We start from the raw sequence: 12,227 nt of genomic DNA, 5'->3' as shown, positions 1-12,227 counted from the left end.
TCTTCTGGTTCCTATCCATTTCATCATATTGGCAATCATAACCTTTCTCGCTGCGGCTCGAAACAGTTCCGTTGATATTTTTGCCGTAAAAAAGGAACAAAACAAGGGAAAATAAGTCATGATTAAAATAAGGAAATGGAAATGGATCGAACACGCACTAAGGAAGGTAATATAACCAGATAGGCACTCGAATACCAACCAAATGGAAGACGAAGAAGAGGAATACCGGATAAAAGCTGAAAAAGAAATGTAACAGGAGATCATAAAATAATTAGCTTAAGATAAAGAGAGGTCAAACAGACAGCGAGAAATAGAAAGAGATGGAAAACATTTGTAAAATGAATTTCAAAGTTATAAAACAAAACAGGATGCGCTGATCCAGACAATATTAACCGTCTTTCAATTTTGTCTAACAAACACAGGCGCAGGCCTAATACTCCATAAGAAGGGAATGCCGCGAGAGAGAAAGAGAAAGTGAGACAGAGATAGAGAGCGAGAGAGAGAGAGAGAGAGAAAGAGAATTTTTTAATTCAGGTTTCTACATTTCTCATCAAGATTGAAGATCAAGTTTTATTAATTAAACGTTAAACCCGTCGTTATACCAACTATATTATTAACAGAGTGACTAGAGTAATGGTGCAAAATCTATTATTTACATTAATTTGATGCCGTAAAATATTATTTTGTTTTGATTGCGTTTCAAATGCTGGGGCCACAGCATTACAGAGATGGCAAATAATGCGTTAATTAACGACATTAGACGTTACTGTGGCCCCAGCATAATACTCTTCCTAAAATATTTTTGTGAAAAAAAGAATTTAGATTAGGCGTGTTAAAAGCGTTTAGGTGTACGAGTAAATGACGACAATGGATATCGATGCCATCAAGTTACATCTCATCGTACAGATAACAACGAAAACAAGGCCATAAAGTAATAAACGTAGTAATAATAATAATATCTAGTTCAAATTGTAGTAAATACTTTTAAATTAAGCACATATTTCTCGCTTGTGACGCAAGTGCCAATAATAACAATAAATAATCAATATAAATTGCTATCGGAAACAGGTGGTACTTCAGCTAATAATAAAAACGTATTCATTGCTTTTGATTAACCTTTAGAACATTAAAATCATTACGATAGGAAATCAAAATGCGGAAATGTGCGAAGAAAAATACACATCTGCGACAATTATTGTTATTTACATGAACTAAAACAAAAAGGTGAAAACTAAAATGAAAATTATTCAGCGTATGAAGTTGTTATAACGTAATAGCCATACATTAATTTAACAATTTGAGATGCTATGTTTTCTCTGTATTATTGTACGGAGCGGAGGTATGGACGCTTACAGACACCACTATTCAAAGCATTTGAGATATGGCTTTATAGAAAAATTCTGAGAATATAATGGGCAGCAACCATCACGAATAAGGAAGTTCTGGAAGAATGAAGAAGGAACCGGAGATTGTGTTTGCCATCAATCGCATAAAATTGCAGTATCTTAGACACGTTATCAGAAATCAGCACCGTTACTCCCTGATGTAGTCCATATTGCAAGGTGAAATCAAAGGTAAGCGATGACCTGGTAGAAGGAGAATATCATGGCTGCGCAATTTGAGAACATGATTTAACATGTTGACTGCCAGGCGGTCGTATACGACCGACAGTTCAATAAGTACTTCATGCGTATACGACCGATTTGATACCGTCTGTGGTATAGTTTTGCCAGAGGTTGTTTAGAGAAGCGGAATTATTGCAGTATTCAACCGCTGTGGCATACAGTGGTCGCATATACATATCAGTTTTCATTTTGGCAGAATAGGGTAGACTGAAATGATATCGAAATGAAATTTTGACATGTCTTTATTTTGGGTAAAAAATATAAAATGTAAAAAATATTCATTCCAAACTAAATAACATACAAAAGTTAAATAGGAACATGAAAGAAATTAAAAATTATCAGTTATTTGGAATCTTTGTCAAAACAATCTACACAAAGGTGAGGTTGAACGTCACAAGTGTCTCAGTAATTAGACCTTTCAAAAATAAATAAATAAAATGTTTGTAGCATAAAAATTGAGCGACTTATGATCAAAATAAGGTCGGTACTTACTTTTTTCTACGAAAAATTCATATTATTTTTTTATAATTAGGGGTAGTTTCACCTTTAAAAACCAAAAGCGAACAACGGCTCAATATAGAAAATGAAATAGAGGGTTAAATGAGCCTAATCCCAAATTTTTGTACAAATCCATGCTGGACGAAAAAATTGCGAGGTTTTGCCATTTTTCAGCTTAATTTCCTGACCTATTAATATTTCCGAAACAGTAAAATATGGATATACGATATTGTACATAAGATATATATTATTATCAAGACTTCTAGAGTACTCTGCGTACAAAAATGGAGTAATATATAGGGTGTTGTATTTAAAATAAGGAAGTTAGTATTGGCCACTGTTTCATGACACACCCTGTATGAAAATTTTTTGTTATAGAAAATGCGCAATTAAAAATAACAACGTGTTCAAGAATAATTTTATTGAACGCGCTTTCATTTATTGACTGTCGAATATATTCCAATTGTATGTTCCACTCACTCTACGTGTTACTCATGTCAACGAAATTTTCTTATTTAAAAAAAATCGATAAAGTTATACCAAATCTTACCATTTTTTTTTATTTTTAGCACCTCCCTCTTATGAGGAAGTTATGAAAACATCAATTCAAGTTGTTGGAGAGACCTCCACACCACCATACTCACCACCTCAACCACCAAGCCAGGTTGTAATAGTTGTGCCGCCAACAACAAGGTCGCAGTGATATAAACAGCTTCCATTTTTGTACATATACGAAAAAAATGCTCAATAGTCATTGGAGTAGCTAGTAAACTCATAAAATTAATTAATTTATTGTAACATTGGGAAGATAGGGAATTTAGTTGTCTCGAGTCAATTATTATTTTCTTGAGTCTCCGTAGTGTTAAATATTTCGATAAAGATCTAAATAAAAACCAAACCAAAATTTAAGTTTATAAACTCATTAGTGACTTAGAACTTTTATGATTACTTTATGTTTAAGGTGAAACAGTAGCGATCAACAGGTAGCGAAAACGCGTTCCAAGATTGCGGCTGTAATTTTGAATATTTTTTCGAGATATTTGACACCGGTATTCGTAATATAATAAAGAATGGCGGTACAGAGCCCAAATTGAAAAATATATTAATATGTGGAAATTGCTCTGTAATTAAATACAATATTAAAAAAACGAGCCTCTACCGCCATTAAGAAGAACAAAAAAATACACTTTCTTCAAATAAACTTTTTTATCCGATGCCTAGATTTTGTGTCATTTTGGAACTACCAATGAAATAAAAAGTTTTAGTAGTTCCAAAATGACACAAAATCTAGTCATCGGATAAAAAAGTTTATTTGAAGAAAGTTTATTTTTTTGTTCTTCTTAATGGCGGTACAGGCTCGTTTTTTTAATATTGTATTTAATTACAGAGTAATTTCCACATATTAATATATTTTTCAAATTGGGCTCTGTACCGCCATTCTTTATTATATTACGAATACGTGTGCCAAATATCTCGAAAAAATATTCAAAATTACAGCCTCAATCTTGGAACGCGTTTTTGCTACCTGTTGATCGCTACTGTTTCCTCTTAAGGGCGCATGCGCAAAATTTCGTCTCCAATGCTTTTTGAATGCATTAATTTTTTCGAATCCTGAAAAAACTAATAAATATTTTTGAAAAATTTACACGCAGAATAAAAGATATGTAACAATATGAGATATCTGCAATTATTACTGAGCGCCGAAAGTCCCTTTAGAATAAACAATAAGTTTCTTTTGAATCAGATGTTTAAAATTAAAAATCACACTAAATTTTCTCTTATTTTTTCACTCCTGTAACTTATTAAAATAAACATCATAGAAGCTTTCAGGAAATTTCGGTAATAACGTAGTATTTCGTTCTGTGTTTAAATCTTTTTAAAATACTTATTAGTTTTCTCAAGATTCGAAAAATTGAATGCATTTAATAAGAATGGTAGCCGAAATTTTTCTCCTACCCCCTTAATTGTTTCCATAAAATACTGGTACAATATGCTTTTGCACGGTATCAGACTCCATATTATACTTATGGTCACAAAAATCGTTTTAGACACACCTGTATGAAGCATTATATTTAATAATAATATGTAAATAAAATATAGTATTGAATTCTATCTAAAAGCTTTAATACATACTAATATGTACCTATCTTCCAATGAAATGTACTTTGAAAAGAAGTAATAACTGTGATTTTCAAATTTAGTTTGTAAGGAAATTTAATATTTAATAAATTTTGAAAGTTTTATAATGCATTCAGATGCACCATAGTTTCGTTCTTCTTTTACTAAAGTTTGATTAGTTCATCACCAGTATTTAAAAGAGAATACCCTTTGTAAATATACTTATATTAAACATATTAGACTTTGTTATAATCAAATACAAAAATTATGTAACAATATGAGATATCTGCAATAAAAATAAACATCCTTTCTTGGAAATTGAATATATATCCCAAGAAAGTATCTTCACATACATCAAACATTCGAATGAAATGAAACATTGCGTAACACCACGAAATATTCTTGATAAAAAATGTGTGTTAAGCAATAAAAAAGTTTTGTAGGTCCGCAAATTCTACTTTATTAAGGATTGTTAAACAAATACAAATATCTTATCCCAGTTAATGTATAAATCAACATAGTACATTGGATTATAAAAAGATTATAAAATAAAATGTATCCATGCAGTTATGTTATCCTAAATGCAAAGAATATAAAGATGAGGGTACATATACAGGGTGTCCCGAAAAGATTGGTCATAAATTATACCACAGATTTTGGGTTCAAAAATAGGTTGGTTAAACCTTACTTATCTTAGTACAAATTTCCACATAAAAAAGTTGCAGCCCTTTGAAATTACAAAATGAAAATAAATTTTGAAATGATTTTTTACTGAAAATGGACCTGTGGCATTCTTAGGGTAGGAGGGAGCATCTTTGAAAAAAAAAATTATAGTGAAATTTGTGCACCCCATAAAAATTGTATTGGGGTTTTGTTCCTTTAAACCCCCTAAAATTTTTGTGTATGTTCCTATTCAATTATTGTTGTAGTACTATTAGTAAAAAATACTGTTTTTAAAACTTTTTTGTCTCTTAGTACTTTCTCGAAAAGCCAGTTATAATAAATATAATAATATGAAGAATTTATAATTTACATTTTTATAATACGAAAAAATTTAATATTAAGAGGCAAAAAAGTTTAAAATCACTGTGTTTAACTAATCGTACGGCAATATGAGTTTAATTGGAACGTAGACAAACATTTGGGGGTTTAAAGGAACGAAATCCCTATAAAATTTGTATGTAAACATATTAAAAAAGAAGCCGCATCTCGATAAAAACTGGCTTATCGAACAAATACTAAGAGGCAAAAATGTTTTAAAAAATTGTGTTTAACCAATGGTACCACAATAATAATTCAGTTGGAACGTCCATAAAAGTTTGGGGGGGGGGGGGGGGTTAAGGGAACAAAACCCCATAAAATTTTTATGGGATTTACAAATTTCACTGTTGTTTTTGTTTTAAGATGATCCAGCCATAAGAATGCCACATGTCCATTTTCAATAAAAAATCTCTAAAGCCTCGGTTTCCTCGAAAGCGGCACCGACAAACTGCGACCGTAACACTGCGATGAATTAGATCAGATTACGGTGAAAAATTCAAGGCTCTTCACTGCGGCAATGGAATATGCAAACTTAGCAAGCGGTGGCTTCCAACGCATCCTTGGAAACCACCGCTATTATTTTGCGTGGTACAGTTTTTTATGACGTCATTCATCGCAGTGTTACGCTCGCAGTTTGTCGGTGCCGCTTTCGAGGAAACCGAGGCTTAAGACTTTTCGATATATGAAAAAAAATTAATTTTCATTTTGTAATTTCAAAGGGCTGTAACTTTTTTTGTGTGCACTATTGTACATAGGTAAGTGAGGTTAATCAACTTATTTTCGACCCCAGAATCTGTAGTATAATGTATGACCAATCTTTTCGGGACGCCCTGTATATTTTTTATATTCACCTCTTAACACTAGGATATGGGTAAGAAGTAGATTAACACATTAAACATGACTATTATAAGAAAAAAATATTGAATGTCGTCTCTTATATGAGATTGATGAAGTACATCAAAACTGTTCTTCTTAGAATTAGCAACCATTCCTCCGCGCTCCTGGAGCCATTGTCAGGGTGTGGTGACACTCTGAAATATTGTTTGCTTGCTTTCTCAATTATCTGCGATCCTGTGTCAAATGGACGGCTTAACATAGGAATTTTCCCACCACACTTTTCATTTGGTGGTCTTCCTCTCGGTCTTTCGCCGTCTATCTTTCCTTCAACTACCATTAGTTTCCTGATCCCCATTCTTATGGATATGTCGTCGAAGTCATTTAGGAATGCTCGTTGTACTTTTTTAAAAGCTCAGTTTTTATATGAAGCTCCTCCAGAACTTGTTGATTATATGTTCTATAACTAGAGTTCGGAATTAAAAGCATAAAGAAACCCAAAAAAAAAGCGCTTTAAAAGCATAACGATTTTCTGAAAAAAGGCATTTTATTATACAAAAAAAGCATGACAATAAGCATATAAATTTTGACAAACCATTTTTTTAAGAAAACATAATATATAAGAAAAAATATATAATATAATAGTTTTGGGGCCTATCACTCAAAACATTTTTGTATATCGAAAAGCTTCTTTCAACGTCCACAATGGTTATCGGTGCATACTACATATTCATACTTTACCACTACTGTCAGATCCATATTTATATCTTCAACGTGTTATCCATTTAACTGAAAATATTTTCTTCATCTTTTGAAACCCTTCGTTTTTTGTTAATATATCTTTGACTTTTCTTAATGATCTTTTTTTTTTAATTGTTAATTTTTGGATCGACTCAACTAATGACATTTGCTGTTTCTCCAAATATTTTATTGTTTATTGTTCCAAAATAATTTGGATTTGGATAAAACACTTTATGATTTGATGCTGTTTTAAACATATCTGGTTTAGCGTGGGAAAGCATTAGAATAGTAGTAGAATACTATTTTGTTGGTGGGCACAGCCTCGGGAAGATAAAAATTTGTTAAAGCTTCTTGAAACTGTATTGTTATTTTTGTTGCTTCTCTTTCTTTTAAGCACGCTAAATAACTCTTCGTCAAGATTTCTTCGTTTTTACTTTTTTCTGGTTTCCTTGTAAACGCAATTAACATATTTTTTCGCAAATTACTTTCATCCGGCAATGTCTTTGACAGTACTTTTCCAGAAATGATTTAAAACTTTCATTTTGAAATTTATTTAGTGGGAGATCAAAGTCCACCATTGCACTGCATAGATCAAAATTAAATTGCTGCTGTTCGCAAATGCAAAAATGATAATAGTATTTAAAGAAGCACCAAATAAGCACAAAAATTCAAAAAAGGCATAAAAATTAAGAAAAAAGTAAAAAAGGCATAAAAAGTGGTGTCAAAATGACGTATTTTTGCATATTTCGTTCATATTTAAAAATAATAGTCCTGCTTGTATTATTTACCATAAGCATTACGCTTACAAATCCGGACTCTATTTATAACATATTTGATCTATGTTCTGTCCAAGAAACATTTTGGTGGCTTCGATCTTACTTCTATAGATTTTTTTGAGAGTTCATATTTAAGCTGCGTATAATGGGAATAATAAGGGGATTGACCATGACAAATCTGAGTTTAGTATCAATAAATAGTCCTTGTATTGTTCGGTCTTTTCATATTTTAATTAATTTAAACGTTGTAGTTCGGGCCTATGCTTGATTTCTGACGAGCTATCGCCGTTTTCGTTATCAGGGTGCCCAAGTATATCAATCTGTCGCCAGTTTTTCGAAGTTCACCAGTTGGTGTAGTATATTGTGTACCCTTTATACGATCATCTTTTATATTTTTTCGGTGTTGATCTGAATTCGGAATTCTTCGCTTGGTAATCATTTAGACTTCATTCGCTACCATGTAGTGTAAGTGTATCATCTGTGGCTCGCATGTACTTTAACATTTATTGAGTTTATCAACATTTATGTAATCTAGGAAACATAGCAGCATTAAGTTTATTTTGTTTCCTCGCACTTTCTATTATCTGTCTGGTGTTCAATATCTGCTCTCACGTTCCTGGCAAGATTGATTCTTCATTGTTCGTCGGTGATTATCTGTATCTATAGTAAAATTTTGCCAACACGAGAAATTATTGAAATGGTTCTATATATGCATATGGTTAATTATCATTTTTATAGACAGGAATAAAGGCCATTTTCATCCCACCAGGCCATTCACATGTGACGCATATCATTTCACACAATCCAGTATGTGTGAAATCTATCGACTGATTATTTATCTACGACAATCTTGTTCACTGCTTTTATAGTTTCCGCTAGTATGACATTCACTGTATTTTTTTGTTTCTAACTGGGTTTCTGCGAAGCTCTCGATGTCGTTGTTTGCTTCTCCATTATGGTCTTGAATTGCGTAAAGTTGTGGCTTAAACTTCTTCTTCTTAAAGTTCCCTCTCCTAACGGAGGTTGGATATAATAATGGCTATGGCCACTTTGTTGGCTGCTGCTCTGAATAGTTTTTATACTTTTCATAATTTCTAACTACTTATTTATTAAACGTCGTAGCGCTTCAACATTGGTAATCCTTTGAACCAACTGAATTTTCAATATTCTTCTGTAACACCACATTTCGAACGCTTCTATTCTTCTTATGGCCCAAATTCTTATGGCTTAAACTCTTGACCCAAATATTTATCTTCTCTAAAAAGTTCATGACTTTTATGGCGGTTTGAATATTGCTCCAGTATTGAATAAACGTGATTTATATGGTTTTTCTTATCTCTGATACACATAGATTGATGACGGCATGTTTTAAGGATTTATTTTTTACTTTAACACTATATAAATGACGATTTAGTTTTTATATAGTTCAGTTTCCTGTGTACATCAATGGCACCAAAAATATGAATAGGTACTACACAAACCAGAACCTTCTTCAGTTTGTACTTTTGTATTTTTAGAAGATTGATCTTGCTTTCTGGATCCCTGCTTTTACTTCCATTTTATGGTCTCAAACTTAAATAATTAGATTATAATATCCCATCATTCGAGAGATATTATTTCTACACAATTGGCTGAATTTCTGAGACTGACTACAAAAATTCTGAGATTTTCGGTCTAATTTCAGTAAAAGTAGTTATTCCAGTAAGAATTTTCCGATCTTGGTTGTTACACCTCCCCTTATACATTCTGTTAAATTTTTTTTATACCTGATACGTTTGTTAATAGTATTTGTATAATTTATTTCTCAAATTATATTAGTTAAGTTGTTCATTTGCTAAATTAGTTGCTCTTTACTTATAATTGATTCTATCTCTGACTGCACTATTATAGTATTACTTTTCCTGTCTGAATATTTCCTAAATATATTCCTGTCACTTTTTCATTTTATCTGTGTGTTACTCTTGGTCTATCTTCGCTTTTCATAAACATTACGTCACTCTACTTTTGCACATTTTCGGCTGACTTTACTTTTTTATGTGTATTTTTCGTATTGTGTTTTTTTTTCACAAACATTTCTGGCTATCATTGATTTAAAAGTACATATACAAATGGTTGCATCTTTAACTTCGGTTGCGGTTTACCACTTAGAGAGCAATATTCTTGTATTTATATAAATGTAAATTTCTAGTAGTTCCAACAGTAACGAAATGAATAAGTAGAAATACGTAGAAGTTCGAAAAACAGATATTATATAAAAAATACTTAGAGACAAATCAACAGGCTAATGTGAATAAGATAAAGGAAAAGGATCAGGAGAGAAGAGGCAGTAAGTAAAACGTAAACATTAATAAAAAAGCCACTATTTAAGATAAAATACATTAAGATAATACACAAGATGATAACAAAAATAATATTAAAGATCAATAAAGAAATCAAAAGAACAAAATATATGAAATTTTCACACATATTATTTCAGTTGCGTTTAGTCTTAAAAATTCAACTGCAACTCCTTTGTTTCCAGTATGATTCAGTGAATTTGTACTCTACGAGCTCCCTAGTGGGAAAGTTTTGGGGTGCTGAATCCGAATATGAGGTTTGCGGACAAAATTTCTTGCCGGAACTTTTTCCCTTTTTTGCATAAATCCCGAAAACTATTAACTTTTAGTAAATAGTCTGTTAACAGAAATTAAAGTACGTAAAATTATTACCAAATATCACTATTTACTTTTTTTTTCAGACGAACCGTTCGGTCTAAAGTGCAAGTTGAAATTGCCAATTTTTAACGGTCTCGGCAAAACCCACTTTTTACATTCCAAAACTTTAGTTTTTATTAGGAATCCATTCCATCCTAAAATACCGAGAATGTCTCTGCTTTTCCCTTAGAGCCACAGAAGATCAGGCACAGATGTATTTCAGTTGGTGTGAATATTCCCTTCGGATCTTGATTTCTGATAAACCTTGAGGTTTTGTCCTTTCAAAATATATTAGTTGAATTCAGGTGCGGGTTTAGTTTTTAGCCGAGGAATGGATTGGTTAGGAGCTATTGCATGTTTTGGTGCAATACAAGAAATGCCACCCATGACGTAAAAAGTGTGGTATCCGTCGAATGTATGTACGTTAACCCTTTCTGTCCCAAAGCTGCATATATATGTTTTTGAAAAAGTGGGTCTGTATTCCCAGCCGCCGTATATATACGTTCAAGGTGTTATGGTCTTATTTTACCAAAGCCGAAAATATGCGTTGCTTATAAAATTTTAGACTCATTGGTGTCCCAATTAAATGACGATCCCAATGAAATCCCGATGAAATGCCGAAGAAATATGCCGGTAGAAATATGTCCGAAAATGGCGAAAATGTTAGATTATTGTTCCCAAAGCCTCAAAATGTTGGCACCCAAGACAGGTCATGCGGACCCATTGCCGTATATATTTGTTCACATATTTTAGATATATGCCATATTGTAGCACTGGTGGCAACGCTTATAGGTGGCTGCTAGAAGGTGAAGCGTTTGTAGCCACAGAAAAGACCAGAAAAAAAGAAGCGAATCGAGATACACGTGAGCAAGATGCGTAGTCGGCCTTTGCGTAGTGTCATGTTTTGAGGAGTACCACACAAAAGAAAACTTTTAATGTTAATTTACATTACATTATTCTCTCTGTTGAGCATAGTTTTGCTCTCTGATGAGTACTTTTGAAAAGAAAACGTTTGAGTTGGTTAAAAAAACTCGTTAAAAAACATGTTTTGGTCATTTATTTGTTTATTTATATGCGACGTATATATAAAGCAATGGGACTCTATGGGGACTCCATGAAAAAACCTTTGGGATTGATGGACCAACATGCAAATTAAGGCCTGGCATCAGCATTTTCGTACACCTGTTGTGTAAAGCATGAATGGTCAATTTTCTGCGGATCGCCTGCGATTGCTGACACTTCCAGGTAAGCAACGCGCTTGCTCAAAGTCTTGTAGCGGCAGTAAGGCCCAGATAGTTGGTCTCACCATTCCTTGCAGAGTTGGCCGTTTTCTCTAGAAAAAGTACGGCTCAAGAAAATAGGTTGATGTAGTTTCCTCTTTGGAGTTTTGTTCATCCTATACAGAAGCTGTTCGCCTGGAAGTGTCAACATTCGCAGGCGATCAGCAGAAAATTGACATGCCGTGCTTTACACAGCAGGTTGGTGCCACACTGTTCACGTCATATGTGGCATTTCTTGTATTGCACCAAAACATTCAGTAGCTCCTAAGCAATCCATTCCTCGGATAAAAAAGAAACCCGCGCCTGAGGTTTATGGAAGTCAGGGAGCTGTTCAACTAATTCATTTTAAAAATCCCAAGGTTTATCAGAAATCAAGATAACAGATCCGAAGGAAATGTTCACACCAACTGAAACTGTGACTCCATCTGTGCCTGATCTTCTGTGGCTCTAAGGGAAAAGCAGAGACATTCCCGGCCTCTTAGGACGGAATGGACTCATGGAAGCTGTCACAAGAGACATACCATATCTATGAACTAACATTTATTATTTGTACAGTAAACTAGGAGAAATTTATCAAATGGCAGCATTCTAATAAAAAATAAAATTTTGGAATGTAAAAAG

General features: G+C 32.9%; 1 protein-coding gene across 6 annotated transcripts in view; it reads left to right on the top strand.

The window, feature by feature from the left end:
- The window catches only part of LOC114328718 (uncharacterized), a 216,849-nt gene extending 212,290 nt beyond the window's left edge, over nucleotides 1-4,559 (top strand). For all 6 annotated transcript variants that reach the window (XM_028277655.2, XM_050651440.1, XM_028277652.2 and 3 more), the window contains one exon: nucleotides 2,693-4,559. In XM_028277655.2, the coding sequence (XP_028133456.1) occupies nucleotides 2,693-2,826 (134 nt within the window). In that variant the 3' untranslated portion in view covers nucleotides 2,827-4,559. The remainder of the gene's footprint in view (nucleotides 1-2,692) is intronic.
- The last annotated feature ends 7,668 nt before the right edge of the window (nucleotides 4,560-12,227 follow it).

This window comes from Diabrotica virgifera, chromosome 5, assembly GCF_917563875.1.
Source record: "Diabrotica virgifera virgifera chromosome 5, PGI_DIABVI_V3a".
Classification (NCBI taxonomy): domain Eukaryota; kingdom Metazoa; phylum Arthropoda; class Insecta; order Coleoptera; family Chrysomelidae; genus Diabrotica; species Diabrotica virgifera.
The sequence above is the reverse complement of the archived record's forward strand: the minus strand, read 5'-3'. Positions and strand labels throughout refer to the sequence as shown.